The sequence below is a fragment of the Ziziphus jujuba genome, chromosome 4 (assembly GCF_031755915.1).
Source record: "Ziziphus jujuba cultivar Dongzao chromosome 4, ASM3175591v1".
In the NCBI taxonomy this organism is placed as follows: Eukaryota; Viridiplantae; Streptophyta; class Magnoliopsida; order Rosales; family Rhamnaceae; genus Ziziphus; species Ziziphus jujuba.
This window is the reverse complement of record NC_083382.1, coordinates 7,271,635-7,294,072: the sequence shown is the minus strand read 5'-3', so window position 1 is coordinate 7,294,072 and position 22,438 is coordinate 7,271,635. Positions and strand designations below refer to the sequence as shown.

The window sequence follows — 22,438 nt, the reverse complement described above, 5'->3', positions numbered from 1 at the left end:
CCCTAAGGTGTGTTGAATGAAAAAACATGCAAAACATGGATTCTATAATTGTACTAAGGAGAGAAAATCAACAAAATTTCATAAAAGTGTATCAAAGTTTGCAAAAAATTGATGACTGTTCACCCTCGGGAAATTACGAACGAAACTGTCGGGAAACTACAAATGCCCTCTGGAAAAATTGTAATTGCTGAATTACAATATGTAATTTAATAATGCTGAAGCACTAAAGTAAAGTATACTAAGTTGTCTAAATGATACCTGATGCTTTTGTTGGTCAATAACAGAACTAAGCATCTTCCTTAACGCTGCCATCTCTTTATTTAATTCATCAACTTTTGCCTCCAAGCAAGCAAGCTAATCAATATCAATATCCAAAACATAAGTCAACATATATTAGTACAACATATGAAATACAAATTTGCGTGCAAGTAACAATTGCATACCCTGAAATTAGAATTTGGAGGGCCACTAGAATGCTCCCCAGCTTTGGACGCATCTTTAGCTCTAACATCTTTAGCGCCAACTATTGGTGCTACAATTGGAGGTGACGTGTATCATCACCCAATATCAACCTGATTGCGATGGCTGTTACCATTATCTTCTGCTTTGTGATAATTTTACAAGGTAAAGATACCTCTGCTTATTGGGGTTATGTCTCTTGTTTTAGGGTAACTTTACAAGGTGAAGATAACTGTATTGGTATATTTGTTTTCTAACTTTCAGGTATCTTGGGTTCTCGTGTATGATGTGATGCAGTTTCCTGTGTTCATCTTCAAAATTGTAAAACCATATGGATTCATGTACGATTTGCCCATCGATCTTTTTCCTTTATTTTTGTTGTATTCTTTTATAATTACTCCAGTGGGCAATATGAATTCATCTTTCGATCAGGCTGTATGGGGAACCAATCTCATACATATTGTCACCACACGTAGCACTGGCAGGCATGAATTAGCAACCAAATGTTCTGTCATCCTTTTGTGTATCTGTTCATGAATATGACCTGTTTCAAGTACTTTCTCCTATGTTTTTTGTTCGCAAGCTTGAGAATAGTTTTCATGTTATAATCTTTGTGACTACACGATACATTGTAATAGGCTTTTTATGAATTCGGGAACTTGCTCCAGATGTGATTGCAGTGTAAACGAACTACAAACCAGGGAGCAATGTAGTGGTTTTCGATGGCATGAAGCAAGTTTTGTACCCATAACAACCCATCTGGACCTTGCTCCTCTCTACCCACGTATGTTTTCTCTATACCGGTCAAGTTCTCATATAAACTGTCTGCAGCTATTGCTAACATGGATTTTGTGAGTTCTAACCAGAAGTTACCTTATGTTTTATCTTATAGGTACCTCTATTGGGTCCATTGTAGAATTTGTATACATCAGAAGATATGATGAGGATGTTGAAGTGCCTAAGACTCCAAGCATGTACATCAGTTGTCACTGGCATTATGGCAGTCTTTAAAACCAATTGTGTATTCAGCCAACTCCATTCAGTTGGAGTTTTGAGGCCGATTAAGTTTGAAGATACTATGCCTATGTTGCTTCTTAGTTTACTATATGATTTTCGCTTTTATTTTATAGATGAAAGCAACTTGTTTGGCTTTGAGCATGATAAGGAGCTCTGAATTCTTCCATTTATCTTAGACATAAGGTCTCGAGTTCGACTACCATTTAGATGAGTATTATGTTTCGAGACACAAACAGAGAGAGCTGAATTTGGCTTACAGAACAGAGTACCAAGTTTGAGGTTGTAACGAGTTTTTAAAGAGCTATTTCTTCATGTAGCAGAAACAGCAGAATACAATAACGGAGAATTCTATTGCATAGTCTATGCCTCTGCTACTACTGTAAACATTATTGCTGGATGAATATTCATTACTAATTCAACTTCTTACTTGTTTTTTAAACTAAGTTGAACTAATTAAAACTCATTTATCCTATTATTTGGTTATCCGGGATAAAGTTGATAATTAAACAAATTAATTTGAACCAGAAGGATATCAAAATAATTCGAAACTTCACAATGATAATGGGCTTATCAAGGCATTGTGAACGTTGAACGCCAGATGACATCAAATTCTGCATGTTTCCTACATCACTCTGCAATGACATCTTTACTAAGAAACAAAAGTAAAACCTGCATAGTTCCACCTGTAATGTGACATTTGATACATTCTCAATAAGCAAGCTAGTCCTAAACTAGTTAGGATTTCATTGGTACCGCTCGAGGCCTCCATAGTCCCAGCCTATACTTGTGGGCGTGTGTCAATATCAGCTTCCTCTGAAAAACAAAAATCATATTCAGATATAAGTAATCTAATCTCTTCAAACCATCAAATGAAGCTAAGTCCCAAAGAACTTAATCCTAAAGAAAACCGCAACTTTCATTACGCCTTTCACCAACAAATTTAACAAGTAGCAGAACAAAAAATATATGTACTACTTTTAACTCTTTCTTCTTAGATAGAGAAATGAAGAAGAAGACAAGGCCTACAGTATTTCAGAAGCAAAAGTCAGTACAACAAGACAAGAAAATATTACATCACTTAGGGAAGAAGCCTAAACTCATTTGAGTCAGTATTTAGAAAGTTTATATCATTACCAAATATAAAGCAACACATACTCCGGCACTGCATTTCAATTTTGGTAAACATTTTCGTTAAATAACATCTTTTCTTTCTACCAGTATGATATAAATGACAGCTCTCAAAGCAATTCTGCATGCTGTCTTCCTGAAACATTTTCACTTTTGCCCAGTAAAACAAAAATATTTGCAACCATTGGAACATAACAAAGAACAACACTCCAGAACTAGGGTGATTTCAAGTTGCAGTACCATTGCCAAACTAAAAGATAAATTAACCATTCCCGGATAGTCAGAGTTTCCTTTAAGCATCCCTAAACTTTCTTCGTTAGAAGAGTTTAAGAAACCATAAACATAAATTAATCACCCTACTTTTCATGAAATCTTTCACTTAGATTTAAGCAAGCAATCTATAACCAAATTTTCTGATCTGCAATACTATCAGATGTATTGACGGATATACTGAAAGAATTATAATATACCCAAAAGGCAGAGGGCTTCAAGTATGTGCATATATAGTAGATAAAGATTTAGGAAATACCTGTTTGCAAGGGATGCCAAGTTTCTTCAGCCTGAGCGTCCGAGTGACAAGCAGTTTCTGGAAGTCGCCCACCTCGGTTTCAAGCTTAGCCGCATGGGATTCCACCCCTTTGCCTATTCCATTTAAAAATTCTGGAATTCCAACTTTCACTGCAACAAAAGCAACAACTTTAGATCTCCTACTGACTATAACACTTTCACAGTAATCTAATCTAATTCTAACAAATTTTATTTCATATAAACTTTCATGCTCAAGTACATCACTCATCAGGAAGCATGAATCTTGCTCACTTGAGCCAACATAAAACATGATTTGTAGGATTAATTCCCAGTCACTAAAAGTAAAATCACCAAAACAGTGAACATCAAATTCTACTTTTCTTCATCTTTATCAGTCATTTAGCAACCAGACAAGAGTGAACACGGTTTTTCAATGCTATAATAACGTTGAAACAAAAACCATGTTTCTTTTTCCAACTTAAAGAGTTATTCAGCATTCAGTAATCAGCTTGGTATAGATAAGTTTCTCAAATAATGATAAATAAATTATAAACCAATATTTCCTTTTCCTTTATTCCCCATCTTTCTCACCAACCAAACAATGCGGGAAACTAAGCATAATCAACCTTATTCATCATTTTTTCCTCTATGTTTCCTATCTGTGAATCTATTAACTTCAATACCAGCCAAGTTTCTCACTCTGTAAATCCTGGATTTACACATAAAATTCAATTTTACCCATTTCGATTCTAACTCAGCAGCCAAAAACAGCTACTTGGATCTCTCTTTCTATCGACAATTTTTTTACAAAGTTCAAATCACAAAATTCACAAGAACCCAGAAAAATTTTCTTCTTTATCAATTCTCTTTTCTTGCTCTGGGAACCGAACAGAAAGTAAGAAAATCTTTTTATGGGTTACTAAACCCAGGACAAAAAAATCACTAACCTGCATAAGGGGATGGCTTGGAGAAGAATCTAGCGAACCCAGTTGGTGAAAGGGGTTGAGAAATTGGGCTCCCCTTGAAGAGCATTTGCCTCCATGCCATCTTCTTCAATCTTCAACTTTCTCTGCGCTAGATCACACAGTACCGCGCCGACGGCTGACTGAAAAGCCGCAATCTCCACAAAATGGTCTCGATGATACGGCCTCTGGTTCTCACGCCATGAGTTTTTGCGCTCACCAAGTGTTTTTTTTTTATATTTTAAAATAAATAAAAGGATATGTAAGTAATTATTTTTTGTTCGAGGGTTATAAGGGATATTAAGGGGTAGATCAAAAAAGAAATGAATTGAGGGGGCAAAATTCATGAAGCTCGGTCCTATGGGGGTATTGGGCCAAATTCCCCGCTACAGAATTGGTGGTGGGCCTCTCGGTGAGGTTACGGATCCACTATGCCCAGTTGGTAGCTTTGACCCATTGGGGCTTGCTGATGATCCTGATGCTTTTGCTGAGCTAAAGGTGAAGGAGATAAAAAAGGAGAATTTGGCCCAATACCCTCATAGGGAGGAGGTTAACGATTTTTGCCCCTTCATTTGATTTTTTTTTCTACCCCTCAATATCTATTTTAATCTTAAAATAAAAAAAAATTACTTACATATCCTGTTATATTTTAAACAAAACAAAAATTTGTTTGAGCATGTTAGAGCTGAATGCAGTCGCAAGCTTTGTGAGGGTAACTGTCAGATAATCATATGCCTCAAATTGCATATTTGGCAATTGTTGGTAACCGTTTCACCCCTCCAACTTCCATCACTTTCAAGGCACATTTTCCGTGTGTTTGGTACAAGGATGGGCGATGAAGAATGAAGAGTTGATCCTTGATTGGTGTAGAAGCGTGGTGGAACGTCCCGTGGCCATGCAAAAACTTTCCTTCCAAAATTGGAATGATTGGACTCTTTCTCCAATCATAAAGCCCCCTGATCCCTTCCTTTGTCTCTCATCCCCCCTGAACAGAATAAGTAAGGCCCCGTTCTTTCTAATTCAAAAATGAAAATACAGGCGAAGGCCCCAAAGCAAAGTAATATATAGATGTATTTCATTCCTTTATTCTGCCATTTTATATCAAAAACCATAAGCCTTGCATGCTCTGTATCCTTTCTCTAGTTATTGTACGTACTAGATTACTCTTGAATTATTGCTTAAATTTCAATTTGATTCTTCAGCGTTTACCGGTAATACATCTAGAACTAGGTCTTTATGTCTAACGAGCGATTTCTATTATCAATCTGTTAAAGAAAAAAGAGAAAGGAACTGACGACAAAGGAGAGAGAAAAAATAAGAACAAGTCAAATAAGTGGATGGTTTGTAGTGTCGATGTGGGTCAATATACATAGTGATGTGAAAATGCCATCTTCCTTCTCTTGCACTGAAAAGCAATTTCCCATTCAAAAATTGGTTATGAAGCCATTCTCAACTCAAATCATTTATTTTCCCAGAAAAAAATTGGTTATGAAGTCATTCTCAATTCAATCATTTATTTGTTGGATAAAAGATTATGGGTATATCTACTATGGATCTATAAGTAAAACATTATATTTGTTGGATAAAAGATTATGGGTATATCAACAATGGATCTATAAGTAAAATATTATACTATATTGTTGGATAAAATTACATTTTTGAAATGGAATAAAAATAATTTTTTTTTATACACTTGAATATTGGAAGATCATATCATCTTCTCAAATTTATCAAGTTTCTTCACCCTTTGCATAGACCTAGCAAACAATGACAAAAAGACTCCTGCACAATCACATAAAAACATACACAAACCTAGTTCAACTTCATAGAAAACCAGAAAAGAAATCTTTTATACCCCGGTCTTAGAAGGTTAAAAGTCTAAAAGGTCACCTGCACCAATGAATGATCCATTAGCAATAACTTGACTGCCTTGGCTGCTTAAAGTGAAAAAAATACGATGACTGTAGATCTTCGGTAATTCCCGATGAAACCGTCGGTAACCAACATATACCCTCTGGAAAAATTACCGAAGGTTTCGTCGGTAATTACCGAGATCCTTATAGCAATCGCATTTTACCAATTTTTTGGGCCCCACAAGTCCCATAATGTGTGTTAAATACAAAAACATACAAAATATGGATTCTAAAATTATCCTAAGGAGACAAAATCCCAAAATTGGTTAAAAATTTCTCAAATTTTCCAAAAAAATACGATGACTATAGACCTTCGGTAATTCCCGATAAAACCGTCGGTAACCAACATATACCCTCTGAAAAAATTACCGAAGGTTTCATCGGTAATTACAGAGACCCCTATGGCAATCACATTTTACAAATTTTTTGGGCTCCACAAGTCCCATAATGTGTGTTGAATGCAAAAACATGCAGAATATGGATTCTAAAATTATCCTAAGGAGAAAAAATCCCAAAATTGCTTGAAAATTTGTCAAATTTTCCAAAAAAATACGATGACTGTAGACCTTCGGTAATTTCAGATGAAAACATCGGTAACCAACATATACCCTCTGGAAAAATTACCGACGATTTCGTCGGTAATTACCGAGACCCCTATGGCAATCACATTTTACCAATTTTTTAGGCCCCACAAGTCCCATAATGTGTGTTGAATGCAAAAATATGCAGAATATGGATTCTAAAATTATCCTAAGGAGAAAAAATCCCAAAATTACTTGAAAATTTGTCAAATTTTCCAAAAAAATACGATGACTGTAGACCTTCGGTAATTCCCGATGAAAATGTCGGTAACCAACATATACCCTCTGAAAAAATTACCGAAGGTTTCATCGGGAATTACCGAAGATCTATAGTCATCGTATTTTTTTGGAAAATTTGAGAAATTTTTAAGCAATTTTGGGATTTTCTCTCCTTAGGATAATTTTAAAATCCATATTCTGCATGTTTTTGCATTCAACACACATTATGGGACTTGTGGGGCCCAAACAATTGGTAAAATGTGAAAACCATAGGGGTTTCGGTAATTACCGACAAACCCGTCGGTAATTTTTCTAAAGGGTATATGTTGGTTACCGACGGTTTCATCGGGAATTACCGAAGGTCTACAGTCATTTTATTTTTTTGGAAAATTTGACAAATTTTCAAGCAATTTTGGGATTTTTTCTCCTTAGGATAATTTTAGAATCCATATTATGCATGTTTTTGCATTCAACACACATTATAGGACTTGTGGGGCCCAAAAAATTTGTAAAATGTAATTGCCATGGGGGTCTTGGTAATTACCGACGAAACCTTCGGTAATTTTTGAATCAAAAACAAATTGAACATTGTCATTTTTTAATGCCGTTTGATCACTTACTTTGTCAGAATTTATCATTAATAATGCTACATTTAGCATGTTATTGGTTGGAAGACACATGATTGAAGTTGCCGGATGGAATTGTGATGATTCTTTTACGATGGTGTACAAATGTCAATTACCGATGATGCATCGGTCATTACCATTGGGCAGTAATATCATCCATGCAAGAGTAAGAAACATACAAACAACTGAACCAAAAACTGAACACGGAATGACATGTTATCAAAACAATACGATAGATGAATTTGACAACAAAAGAACACATAAAACCAATGTCTATTATGCCAAAACACATGTTAGCGGTTGAGCTACTAATTGCATTTGCTACTACATTGCATAACACACGAATACCGCATAACATGCCCCCATTGGCTTAATATAGCGTAGAGCAATTTATGGTCCTTCAGTTGAATGGTGCTGTTGGTTGGTAGTGCGATCAAGAGGTATGGCAGCCGAGCATGATCGGCTGCTGTTACCAATCTGTTTGCATCCCCTTCATCTATATTGAAGATGCTCCTCTCCTTGAGATTGAATCCTCTTCTTTCTTGGTCTTCTTGACTGTTTGCCAATCTTAGGTGGAAGTACAAGCTGCTTTATGACATCATCTCGAGCATACCACTGACATTTATCTCCAAGTGGATATATGGTTTCCGAATATGCGTCACAGAGTGAGTCAACTTAGTAATGCACCGAGCAAAGGATATATGGAGAAATATGTCGATGCTTACATGCTTCAATTGCATGGACACAAGGAAATCCATCAATGTCGAATTCCTTGCATGAGCATGTCTTATTTTCTAAGTTGACTACTCCAACGAACATGCCATAGCCAACAATTTGAAACTTGTATAAGTTCAATGGAATAACACGTAAGCCTCTGCCATTATTTGAGTGCTCTTGCATGATATTTTCCAACCAATTAGTAACAAGAGTTTGCATTGCAGCTGCGTTATTTCGACGTTCATACCCCTTGTTGATTAATTCTTCAATCATGTCTGCAAACAAAACAGCTCAAAAATATTACAAACTCTATTATTGCCCTTCCTCCTCATGATAATTATAGTAGACCATGCCTTCTAACGCAAGGAAAAAAAACTGCTAAATTATAACAAAACCAATATAATATTAAACACAGTAATCACATAATAAAAGCATTAAAAGTTAACTAAAGACTATAACTGTGGATATTTAGATATCATAAAATATCAACAGCAAGTGGACTTCTCATATAAAACATTTAATATGTCCCCAAGAAGATAATAATCATCAAATGCGGCTCCTACCATGGACCTACCAATAATCCAAACCACAACAGCTGTGGTCCTTGTGGTCCTTAAAATTTTGAATAGAAACCTAAAGTGAAAGAGCTTCATGATATCATAATATGCTGACAACACAAATACAATTGAGTGAATAATCTTCCACCAGTTCCTTTCACCCTAAAGAGAAAAAAGTTCATCCCACATAACAAATGGCAGGGAGGATTGAGGATTTCTTAAAAATTAACAATGTTTCAGAACATGTGACAAATAAATTGCTTAATTTTTAAAATCCTAAAAACTAGTTATTAAGTGCACAGGAGAAAAAAGGTTCTTAGATAAAGGTGGAAATTCTGTGGTTCGGTAAAATAAAGTAGAAAGCTAAAGCATAGATATTAATTTGAACATTGTTATACAGATAATGAGGATCCATTAATAGTTCCAACCAAGTCAGAGATCAAAATGCCAACTCCCTGTGTGTAGAATGTACAAATATACAGATAATGCCAACTCAATGTTGACCTTAATTTGAAGGTCAGCAAATATGAACTGAACAAGAAGAATATAGGTAATAATACTATTGCACTACTTTGACCAATATAGGAACCAAATGGACCTCCAAAATTCAGAACATCTAAATTTTTTAGTCTGGCTAATGATGAAATGAGGAAAAGCAACATCTAAATTTTGAAGTGCATGTAAATGTTGATATCTATTTGTGCAATTTCAATTGGTTTACTCGTTTTTTCATATGAACACCTTATTTTACATTCATTGTGATTTTGCCTGTTTTCTAATATCTTTTCTTGGCTTTTTTCCCCTTAATGTGTGTGTATTTGTCAATACAATAGATAATATAGTGGTGGCTAACTTCCAAAAAGCATAATTGATTCGCAGCCAAACCGAGGAACTCATATAAAATATCTTCCTTGCATAGCTCCCATAGTTTTCTATTATTATCATACATTAACCTATCATTGCATCTTTTAACATGAAGTGCAAAGGGAAATGATTCCACAACATCATAACTGGAGTTTGAGTTAAATCAATAAATGAAAGCCCCAATGGACTGTTTAAATCAATAAACATGTATGAGAAATGACTAGATTAGAAGGGGATAAATACAAAAAATATCAACAAAGAAAATGGAGAACAATATTTGTGAAGGATCTCTTTGACACAAGAATAATTTACTTGAATAAAAGATATTAAAGTAATAATAATAATATAAATAAAAATAGAAAGAAAAATGCATGCTGATACAAAAAAATAAAGGAAAAACAAAGTGCATTTACATTGGATATTAAGTGTTATGAAGCGCTACGAATGCAAATACTTTAAATCGAAAAACTCATTCATAGAACTCAAAGAAAGGCACTAAAAACAGTATCACTAAACAATTCACTTTGTAAACCATGATTAATGCTGCAGAATAACACTACCCCAGGAAAACTTAACTCGTAGAGCCCAAATCCAACTAAAGCTACCAAAGGAACAGCTGAAAGTGGACTCAAAAACTTGAAGAATAGATATAGAAAATCTAATTAACAACAGCTTCAGAATTCCAATTATTTGTAGGACAAAACTATTTTGGAGAAAACATTAAAAGGCATCAGTGCAAACACTCAACAGCCTTAACAAATATTTGACAATAGTTTTTGTAGTCGAGTTCTATTACTTCACTTTCCTCTCCATTTTCTTCAATCTATATTCCTAGCCAAACCACTGAAAACCATTTTGAATAGGATCATTACAAAATTGTTCAAGATGGTGATAAACAGGATTGGCACACGTCCTATGTATGCACAATCATACAAAGAAACCAAAAGATATTATGTGTTACTGTTTGCATTTAGATGGAAATTTCAATTTTTAAATAAAGAGAAGCACTAAAACAAAAGTTAACATCACACTGATAGAACATATTCTCTAAATGAATCAAAGAAACCAAGTTGGCCAGGAAGAGTTTCCAATAACCTACTAAACGGGTGGCTAATATTGATTTAGATTTCCCATTTTCAAAAGAAAAAGTCAAAGAGTAGTTTTAAATTCTCCAAGATTCTTCACATGCTATCACCATTAATGCAAGTACCTTAAACATTTTTTAGCACAAGAAGAATTACGTGTATCATGCAATCAGATTAATCCAATCAAACAACCAATATCAACCAGGAAGACCAGATTGTTTATACCTTTATGTACCTTCCAAATTTAGTTCCTTGATCTTTTCTAATAGTGGAACAACAGGCTCTATGACAATATAGATAGCAACCTTTGTCGTATTACCACAAAAAGTTTTAGTCTCCATACTATAAAGGAATGATATAATATTTGGTTGTTTGACCTGAAAAGAACAAATGTGACCTTTTTATAATAGTAGGTATCGCAGAAAAATTCCTTTACAGAAGGCTAGTAACAGAAGGATAAAGTAGCTAGACAGGGAAACAAAACATGTATTAAAGCTTTAGAAAAATAGGCATACTATCAAACAAAATCTATGGACTCTGAAAAAACAACCATGTTGAGTTAATGCTTGATAAAATCAAAAATTTAAACATTTTTTTACAAAAATATTACACTTAAATTTTATTAGATTATTGGATTTCAAAGTTCAGGGATGTGAGAATCTTTCATATCAATTCCCTCTTTGATTTTGATAGGTGTATGTGACAAGAAAATCCACAATGCATCAATCCGCTAATATCTAAATTCAAAAAAGTAGCAACCAAAATATTGAAAATTGCAAATAGAAGAATATTTAAACCAATCCAAGAAACCAAAGAGAATAAGAACTTTCTCAAGAAAAATACTAATCACATCAAAGAGTAAAACAGATGAGAACTTATAGTTCTGAGGCGCTTTACACCATTACGACCAGCAGCTAAATGTCCATCTTGGGCATTACTTCCAGAAAGAGAAAATATACATATAATAGATCCATCATCCTAAAATACCAATTAAAAGTATATCTTATATATGATAAAATTTTCTTAGATTAGAGGAACTGGAGATTGAAATTCGTAATTGACGTATAGGAAATAGCCAATAATAAGATCTTAGGAAGATCTGAGCATATAGACACATCCAAGACTTTAACAGAACAGGTTATGGAATAGCTTCACTACTAAAATTTTCTCTTCATTTGTATGAGCAAAAGCATTATATAATTTCTACCACACACACGCAACCCAATAAAACATATCAACAAACAGTTAAAATGCATATGATTTTGGCCCCAAATAATAAAACCCAAAAATAATAGCATTCTAAAAACAAGTTCAGTAATTAATAATTACTATATCCCATGTATAAGATCCATTAACTTAATATTTTCAATTGTAATAATCAACAAAATTTCCAGAACAGCTAATAAAAACAAAAGTAAAAGCAGACCCAAAAACCTGAACGGAACAAAAAGTAAAAGAAGATTTAAGGGGGCTGAATGATCATCGTCACCTGATGAGGTTATTGTTCTAGTTGTCTCAATAAGTCAATGAGAAGCAGAGGAATGGGAAGAGTGGTGAGAAGAAGAAGAAGCAGAAGAAGAAGAGGAAGGAGGAGTTTGTTGTAGACCAGCTCGTCAACTCTGAGGCTAAGACCAAGAAGGGCATGACAAAGCTGATTGCTGAGCCTTGGATGCTTTGTCCACTCGCTACTCCTCCTGAAGAACTCCGATTGTCCCAAAACGCTTCGCCATTCTCTCTCACTTTCTCTTCCTCTTCTTTTTCGTGCTCCGTTTAGGGGAAAAATGGCGTAACCTTACATCTTCACTCTTTCTTTTCACATTTGCAAAGGGTAATATGGGGATATTTGAAAATAAAAGGGTAAAACAAAAAAGGTTGGAAACGGGTGGGTAGTTTTCATTAGAGCCTTTAAAACAAGGGTATTGGGCCAAATTCCCCGATAAAAAATGGACGGTTGGCCATGTTTTCCATGTTTGGGTTCTTTGTGCAAGCCATTGTTACTGGAAAAGGTCCTCTAGAAAACCTAGCTGATCATTTGGCTGACCCTGTTAACAACAATGCTTGGGCATATGCCACAAACTTTGTACCTGGGAAGTGAATTTGATTTGAGAGAGAGAGAGATAATACTCCTTGGGCAAATTGTGTGTGTTAATTGGCTTAAATTACTACCATTATTGTTATTATTATTTATATATTACTCATTTTTATAACATCCAAAATATTGAATACAAGAATTGTGGTTCCAAAAAAAAAAAAAAAAAAAATCTCCTTGTGCATGTATTCTCTCCACTAACTTGAATTCAAACTAATAAAAGATAATGATCCTGGTAGATATAAAGAGATGAAGTTATAATAGAAGACTCCCCTCATAGAAACCTGTTGATTCAATAGAAAGATGTTTAAAATTTTACACATAGCAAAGCTATAAATATTTGAAATTACACGTAGCTGCTAGCTAGAGTTAAAAAGAAAAAAATAAAAAATTAAAAGATAAATATTTGAAATTTATTTATTTTTTTAAAAATAAAAAAGCTAAATGAGTTTTGAGATTTTGTAAATTATATATATATATATATATTAGTTTATTAAAGAGATTATATATGTATGACTAACAACTATTATAATAATCATTTATAGCCAAAAAAAAAACTTATAAGTGCTTAATTTTATAAATTATTTAAGATAATTTCGAATTTGTCTTTTAATTTTTCATTATTTGCTTTCAGACCAACTAAATGATTTTTCACAAAATATGTATATAATATACGTATATAAGATATAAAAAGAGAATAAAATGCCAATTTACATGTGGTGCCTTTATTTATTTATTTTTTTTGAAAGATATGTTGTGCCTTTTTATATAACCATTTGGATGATGAACGTGCGAGGACGAACAGCAGACTGCAAAATGAGATCGTTCGGGGTCATTGGTTTAGCCCTAAACTATTGGGCCAGCCTACTCAATTCACACATTTTTGGACCCCGACTTTCCATAATGGATTTTGACTTTACACGTACCCAAAATTTTCTGACCCAACTGAAATTACAATTGTATTCGTCTATCCTACTCTTCTTCAAGCCCCTTTTCCGTCTTTTTACTCTTCTTCTCCAGTTCGAAATCGTAAGGTAGTCGCATCCCAACCCCACTGGCTTTTACTCCACCATCAAACACAGAAGAAACGACGACGTTTCTAGACTCTCCCAGCTTTTCCCTCCGTCTGTGTCTACCTCCGATTTCGCTTCGCATACTCCTCTGGTAAATTTTTATATCGTCCTTCCTTTTTTTTTTTTTTTTTCGATGTCTTAAAAAAATAAAAAAGCTTCGAGGGCTTAGAAAGTTATCGAGGAATCTGATTTGGGTGATTTTAATTAATTTAGTTTGAGATTTATGTGAAATATCTAAGATTTCTTTTTTTTTTTTAATAAAATTTTGTCAATTATTATTTTATTAATTGTAAATCATGGTGAAGATTAATGAAAAGTGTATTAACCATAAATATGGTTTCTTATCTGCTTTTATAAAATTAATAATTTCTTTGATTACACCCAAAAAAAAAAAAAAATTCTTTTATTACACCCAAAAAAAAAAAAAAAAAGGCAAATTTTCTGCTGCCCTTTCAATTTAAAAAAAAAAAAAAAAAAAAAAAAAAAAAAAAAGATAGATAGGTGTTCTGTAGAACCCAAACAATAAATAAATAAGATAAGTGGTATTCTAAACATTCAATAAGAAGAAAATAATTAATTGGGGAAACAAGGCTATTATTATTGGAGCAAACTGGTGATAATTGCAACTAAACCAGTATAATGTGCTTGAGGCTTGATTGGCTTAAGCAATATATTTATATTACCTTTCCCTTGTGATTTTTTCCCAACAAATAAAAGTTAATAACATTTATTGTAATTCCTTTTACACAAAAATTATTTCTCCTTTTTCTTTTTTTTTTTTTTTTGGGCTTTCCATTCGATGATAGATATGCATTGCGACTCATTTATATTGATTACTTTCATCATTTTATTTTGGTAGTTTGAAATCTATATCTTTACACTTTCATCATCTTTTTTTTTCCCTTGTAAGACGCATATCTGTTGCATCTTCGGTTTATTAGTTAACTTTTATCGTCCAGGCTCTGCTGTAGTTAAATTTTCCCTTAAGGTTGGTTTGAGATTGTGGCCCTTGGAGTGTGTGTGTGTGTGTATATGCAGTTTGGCTTAGGTGAGAATGCTAACTTGTAGACGCTGTGTGGACACTCCTGCAATAGTGTATCTTCACGATGTCTTCAAGTTAGCATCCTCTTTTTTGCATCATGTATATATACATATATATATATATATATATATATGCACATCAGTCAGTGATCGATGGGCGACTTCGTCCATACTAGTATTCTTGTATATACATTATATTTGTGTATATATATATATATATATATATGCAGTTTGGCTTAGGTGAGAATGCTAACTTGTAGACGTTGTGAGGACACTCCTGCAATAGTGTATCTTCACGATGTCTTCAAGTTAGCATCCTCTTTTGCGCATCATGTATATATACATATATATAGTTATATATATATATATATATGCACATCAGTCGGTGATTGATGGGCTGTTGCCCACCAAATGGTGGGGCGACTTCATCCATACTAGTATTCTTGTATATACATTATGTGTGTGTGTGTATATATATATATATATATATATATATAGAGAGAGAGAGAGAGAGAGAGGGAGAGGGGGGATGGGGTTTATCCTTTTTTTCTTTTTTTCCTACATCTAAATTTGTGTTTTGTTTAATTATTGTGTAATTTAATCTTTATCCTTGTCCTAATCAATTCAACTTCCAATGCTAGCCTAATATTGGTTATGAAAACTGTGTTTTTGTGAAGAAATTTATTCTTGGGTTTTACTGGATTTGCGAAATGGATAATTTGTTTAGAATAATTAACTTTTGAGAAAGCCTGAGTCATTCATGCTGCTTGACAATAGACAAGAGTAAATCCGTAATCTTTTTTCCCTTTAGAAATGGACATTCATGTAAATGGCAATGCATTCTATTACTGTTTGGCATAATTATGGATTAGAGGATTGTGCAATGTGTCAATTATATTTCATTATAAAATGTTTCTGTTGTTTGCTCTTAACTTTAGAGTTGCCAAATTCACTTCTTTTAGTTGTATATATAATATGCTTTTCATTGTTTGTAACATGGATTGCTAGAAAGGCCTCATATGGTGGCCAGTTTAAGTTTTTGTTCCACCATCATACCTAAGTGTATGAAGATTCAATTTATTATATAATAGCTATTTATCATTCTAGCTTTCTTTGAGAATTAACAAAGTATGGACATATGCATGTTAGGATTATTTATTATGTTAGTATGTTTGTTATTTAGGTAGACCAGATAGATACAAAATATTGAAAACTAGTTTTTTCTTAAACCAAACAACACAAGTATAAATCCTTCCAATTTTTTTTTTTTTTTTCCTCCTCAAAATTGGACATCCAAACAAAGGTGGACCACTAGTAAGTAGTAACATGTGCGGCTGATTTTTATTTTTATTATTTTTATTATTTATTTTTTCTGTGTTTCATTCTGATTTTATACATTTCCTAGGCAATTTGATAATATTTCATTTCACTTTTATTTTTCAGTTGATTGGTGAAAAAATTATAGGTTATTGTAGAATATTGAAAGCTTTAATGTTGGACAAATTTTGATTCTACTTATTTTTCTGTAAAAGTTATGAAAATTCAGAGTTTAATATATTGACATAACAGTTGGCCAGAAGAAGGAAACAGCAGCTTTGTTTCGTTTTCTAGTTACCAAACTTAACCAGCATTGGGGAATAGGTTATTCTATTTGCTAAGTTGTAATATATTTGTCAGAGAGTAGAAATCTTTATTCCCTGTTAATCCAATGCTTGTTCTAGTCGTTTGAGTGGTTTCAAAATTAATAATAATTTGTCGATTATACAGAAGAAAAGATAATGAAAGTAATTTTGGTAAATTTATTTGCAGAGTAATTGAAATGGCAGGCCACAAGGTTGCTCATGCCACACTGAAAGGACCAAGCGTTGTGAAGGAGTTATGCATTGGCATGGTACTTGCCTTGGCTGCTGGTAGCCTCTGGAAAATGCATCACTGGAACGAGCAGCGAAAGGTCAGAGCCTTTTATGACATGCTGGATAAAGGTGAGATCAGTGTTGTGGCCGAAGAAGAATAAGCTCCTTCTTATTTGTCATATCATCCTAATGTCAATCATTTTTTTTTGTGCTCTTCCCATTTGGGTCGTGTCGAACCTAAATATGAGCTTTGCTTAGTTTGATATTTTTGAAATAATAAATTTTTTGAACTGAGTTGTCGATTAAAGTATAGAAATTGATAATTTTCACATCTTCAAATGCATCATCATTAGTGTCATTGCTATAGTTTCGTTTAGGATTTGAGCTGAGATTTTATGTTTGATAATTCCTCTTTGGCACCATTTTGTTTCTGCAATTTAAACTTGATAATTTTGTTCTAATGTGATGGAATCAGCTGCAATAACAGTGTTGTGTCAATAAACCCAATTGCAAAATTTCCCTTGGACGCCTTTTTGGTCTCTTGAGCTTCCCTCAACTTCAAAGTAGGGTGACTTAGATGGTGAGGAGGACCAGGGAGTTTAAATCATGCATGATAAATTCATATATTTTATTAATATATATATATATACTGGGCTCCATGACAATGGGGCACAACATAAGCTGGCCGGTGTATGTAGATATATAATAAAAGTATGTGTTTTTTCTCAAATCATTTTTATCCTACATCAAACCCCCCAACACAAGAAACATGCCTACAGAATTTTTCTGGGAGCCATAGAAAAGGGCACATATTTGTTGAGTTTCCTGTCTCCAAAAACCATGTCACACGTTAGGAAAGACATTCCTAAACTCTCTAACGCTATGCTTTCAGAAGATCTTCAAATACGATGTCAGGGATATAGATATCACAAAGATAACACATTCTCACACTAAAAATATATATATATCCAGTACCAAGCACATTGCCATTTATATAAACAGTCTCCCACTCTTTCAATAGCAAAGTTCCTTAAAATTGTGAATCTGGCTTGTGGTCAATTTGTCTGAATTAAGACCATTATTACTATTAATATGTAACTCCCACATAATTGGGTACAAGAATTATGAGAAGCCTCTTCTGCATCTGTTCTTTTCACCAACTTGGATTCAGATTCATCAACATAATGCAGATAGATAGATAAATCCCCAAATTGCCAGCAACATCGCCACCACCTTAAGCCTATCCATCATGTCATGGAAAAACCCCACAGCCTGTATCGGATTAGAGGCAAAGCAATTGTGCTAATCACGTTGGAGAAAAGGGAGGACACTTGAAAAATCAATCTAACTGACCCAATATTGCAGAGTTGGCAAGACAATGTTGCCCATATCAAAGTCATGACGTAGGATAACTTTCCGTGCTCAAACCCATTCATCTCCTTCTTTGGGCCTTTCCGTTCCCCACTAACGAAGAGACAAAACAAGTAGCAAATGCTAATATGAACATGGTCAATTCCAAAACCATCACTATGTTCCCCTTTAGGACCTTTCGGAAAGCGAGTTATGTGAGAGATAGTAATAAGGAGTAGGTAACAGGTGCAGCTAGGGTGCACATATAGACCCAATTGCAAACTTTCCTTTAACTCCTTTATGATCTCCTGAGCTTTCTCCGACTACAAGTAAGGTAGCAGAGATGGTGAGGAGGACTAGGGAGTTCAACTATAAATGGAGTGAATTTCTGAGAGTTGATGAAGAATGAAAAGAGAGCGTTGAAAGCCAACTGGGTAGCACAAACGAGAGAATAAGTAGAAACCGGAAGGAAACATAGCCCATAAGAATACATCACTGTGTCTCCCCCCAGAAGAAGGCCAAGGAAGAAATAAACCAAAACAATGGTGATTGATAGATGGTGGTGTTCAGAATTTGTTGTAGTAGAATGAAGGAATTGGTGGGTTTTAAGAGGGATTTGGAGAGGGAGAAGGAAAAGAGAAGGATTGGAAATCCCACAACTTGCACTAGTTCTGTGGTGCATTTGCTCTTTCCACCATTGTTGTTGTAGAATTTAGATAGAGTGCCAGCTGATTGTCCTGCAATTAGAAAGAATGTGAAGAAGATGATACGAAACCACCATGTACAGTTTCTCTGGCAGAGGATTGGGTGGTGTTTTGACTGTCTCTTCCTTGGACAAGTTTTCTTCTTTCGTTTCTTGAACTGTTAGAAAACAATTAAGAAATTAAGAAACGGGTTGACATCCGATCCAACCTTCTAGTAAGCGATCTGCCAAAAGCAACCAAAATATTCCTTGGTGAAGAGGACGAAAACTTGAACCAAGTACATGCATATTTTTGAAAAAAGGTAAAGCCAACATACATATAAAAAGTGTCTCCATTGAGGCTACACCTCCCGATTTGCCAGGTACCAGGTATACTACGAAGAATGGCAAGGATCGGTAGGAAATACCATTCTATAAGAAATTAAGTTTATGTGTTATCTAAGACACCCAAAAAACACCACCCAGCACCTTCTCTAATTGGTGTATTTCTTTTTTAAAGATAGTGAAGAAGTTCTATTTCTTTTCCGTTGTCTGCTATATGTTGGTTCTTTGTGAACTACTAGATTTTATTACTTTTTTCTCTTAGTATTAATTCAAGTTCGACATAACTTAAAACAATATGTAATTCTGACAGCAATATCCCTTAAATTAGCTTAGCTTCCTACAGAAAAAAGCAAAACACCAGGAAAAACAGAGAAAAATAAAATAAAATTTGACAGTGAAAATTATGAGAGACTGTATTCGGATGCAATAATTACCAAAAATATTGACTTGCTGAAGTTTTTTAGCATCCTTCATCTGAGGGAAATAAGAAAGTGGTAATGGGAATACTTGAAACAGAAGAATAGCTATACTTGACAGATTGATGCAACTACAAGGTACCTAGCGATCATCTCTTATAACACCAGAACCTACTGAAGAAGCTTCATTTTGAAGGCCATGGTCCAGAAACTTCATCAGTAGCTTATATAACAGCCAAGTAGTTGTATATTTTTAACACGTATGTGGTATGATCATCATTATTACGATCTTGACATCATGATTTTCAAGATGATCCAAATTATAGGCTGTCATTCTTTTTGGCATGATTTTTACTATACACAGATGATTGACAGACAGGTTCATTTAATTACTAGGATACAATAAATTTGGATGAGAATTTGTTTCTGGACTGCCTCTTATTGTGTTTAATGTACACACACACACACACACACACACAACTCCTGCATATCACCAGAGAGATATGTGTAACATATTATCAATTATAACTTCCTACATATAAATGGAGATGAGTTTACTTGCTTTTGAGTGTCCATATTTCTTAAAAATTGTTTCCACTTGTATATCTAGAAGTGAGTGAGGTTTACATCAGTTTAATGTAACGATTTTAGCATTTGGTTTTTTTAAGCAGTTTTTGAATCGTTTTGAAAGTTGAGATTTAATAAAACCATCAAATTGATATTGATATCCATCAGTTGATGTGTGCTGGTTAAAGTATATATGTTAATTCACAACTATATTATGTAGTTTTGGTTGCCAGAGAATTATTTTCCTAGTTACAATGGTAAATATAGTCTTTCGGCATTTAAAAAAAAAAAAAAAAAAAAAAAAAAAAAAAAAAAAAAAAGGGTAATTATACTGATGTGGTGGTAAGTCCTAAGGATTGTAAGATTTATAACTTTTTCGGCTACGTTTTTAATTTTTAATTATTTATTAAGATATAACCTTTAACATTTATTATGTAATCTCATATCTCATATTTCTTACCAGAACAAAACTACATGTGTTAAACTCATACATACACCACCTGATAAGCTACTATTCCAATTTTCAATTTGAATACTATTAATTGTGTCATAGTTGAGTTTTTTTTGGTAAATTGATGATACAAAGTATTTTCATATTTTTTGAGCTTTTTTAATAATAATGGACAAATAAACACCAAAATTCCTGCTCAATATCAGAGGATTTCAGAGACATGACCATACATATAAATATATATATATATTTTTATTATTATATATAGGCAGTAGGAGACAGTAGCTAGGGAAGTAGTATATACAGATGGGAAATGAGTATATCCTGCATTTGGGATTTGTTTAATGTAGCTTTCACGCTGGCTCCGGCTCTATCACCAAGAAAATGGCTGATACCTGAAAGCTCCAAAACAGACAACATGGCAATTTGCATTATGGTATCACACAGTGCTCTCTAATTTTCTTGAGATTTGGAAACTAATTATATATATGTTTTATCAAATCATTCTTCCATATTTCTCATTCCTAACCTATTCTCTAAAAACATTACTACTAGCCTCAACTCTCAAACACAATAATTTACCCCCACCAAAAAAAAGGAAAAAAAAAAAAAAAAAAAAAAAGAAGGTCTCAAACACTAGCCCATTTCCTTAATATTTTTACCCAAGTTGGGGTAAAAGAAAAAACAAAAGAAAATGTCACGTACTTGATGTTTTATTATATAAAGTCTAATAGATATAATAAACATATGATTTCCTTAGAATAAAGAAGACTTAAGGCAAAGGTAATGGGATAGGTGTGGATGGAGGGAAACAAAATAAATAATTTATGAAAGGTCAGCATCCAAGAAATAAACATCTTATCGGAATGTTATGTGTGTGTGTGTGTGAGTGAGAGAGAGAGAGAGAGAGAGAGAGAGAGAGAGAGAGAGATAAACCTGCAAAGTTAGAAAATTGTGAAAGAGGTTTTAATTGAAATAAATCATGGCCTTAATACAAGGTCTTTATTGTTCCTTTTAATTTATTTTTAGGGTAAACTCTAAAAGTTGGGAATGTCAGCCAGATAAGTTTAGTTGCAAAAATATATAGGCATGTGAAAGATAATAATATACTAATAATCCTAAAATTAAATGTATAAAATTAACTATTAAAATTTCATAGCAAGTACAAGGGTTTGTAACTTGTTTACCCCTCACGTTTCTCAGTGCATACAAAAACTGGAAATGGTCTTGCTCTTTTCAGCTGATGCACTTTCCCTGCTACTTCAAAACACTTGAAATTAGTACTGTCAGCTTCATGGCAGGCAATGACAAATAACATTTTGAAAGGTTGTTTTTGTTTTTGATTTTGATTTTGATTTTTTTTTTTTTTTTTGGGTTATCATTCCTTGTGTACAGTTTTATCTTAGGTTTTCATTCTATTAAGTTATTTATTTATTTATTTCTTTTTTCCCTTAAAATAAGTCATTTTGATCGTACGTGATTTAATGTTAAAATATTGTTTCAGAAACCGGATGGGATATAACCACACTAATTGAAACGGCTAACCATTTGGCTTCTTCAACTATATTATTTAACAAAAATCATTTATTAAACTGCGTTGGTCTTGAACTAATACACTGGAATTAAGATTTTTTTTTAGCAATTATTATTATTATTTTTTTTGTTTTAGTATGACATTTAAAATAATAAGCTTTATTCCTGGACTAACCTTTTTGGAGAAACCTTTTGTCACTTAAAATTTTCTATCTATATAGATTTGTTTTCTGGTCAACTACAAATTTCCAGACAATTGCATAGAGAAAAGTGTATGTTGATCTACCATTTGGGCTTCTTGGTCCTTAGTATCTTGATTCGTAGCCCAGTTTTAGAAATGTCCATCAAAGCTTCAAATCAGATTTTGCCCAAATCTGGGCCC

General features: G+C 33.6%; 2 protein-coding genes and 2 pseudogenes across 2 annotated transcripts; 2 read left to right on the top strand and 2 right to left on the bottom strand.

Annotated features, from left to right (window-relative positions):
• LOC132803400 (chlorophyll a-b binding protein 7, chloroplastic-like) overlaps positions 1-12,863 on the top strand; it is a 30,672-nt pseudogene extending 17,809 nt beyond the window's left edge.
• Positions 1,921-4,261, bottom strand: LOC107416132 (uncharacterized). The gene is made up of 3 exons (XM_016024591.4): positions 4,080-4,261; positions 3,134-3,282; positions 1,921-2,289 (listed from the first exon to the last, which is right to left on the bottom strand). The coding sequence occupies exons 1-3, from the start codon at positions 4,177-4,179 to the stop codon at positions 2,212-2,214; spliced, it is 327 nt and encodes a 108-aa protein (XP_015880077.1). The 5' UTR covers positions 4,180-4,261; the 3' UTR covers positions 1,921-2,211.
• An 884-nt stretch (positions 12,864-13,747) lies between the features above and the next one.
• LOC107416106 (probable cytochrome c oxidase subunit 5C-1) lies at positions 13,748-17,055 on the top strand. Its single transcript, XM_016024562.4, has 2 exons — positions 13,748-13,909; positions 16,669-17,055. The coding sequence occupies exon 2, from the start codon at positions 16,679-16,681 to the stop codon at positions 16,871-16,873; it is 195 nt and encodes a 64-aa protein (XP_015880048.1). The 5' UTR covers positions 13,748-13,909; positions 16,669-16,678; the 3' UTR covers positions 16,874-17,055.
• On the bottom strand, positions 16,848-22,130 carry LOC107416105 (probable purine permease 10; annotated as a pseudogene).
• Positions 22,131-22,438: the final 308 nt, after the last annotated feature.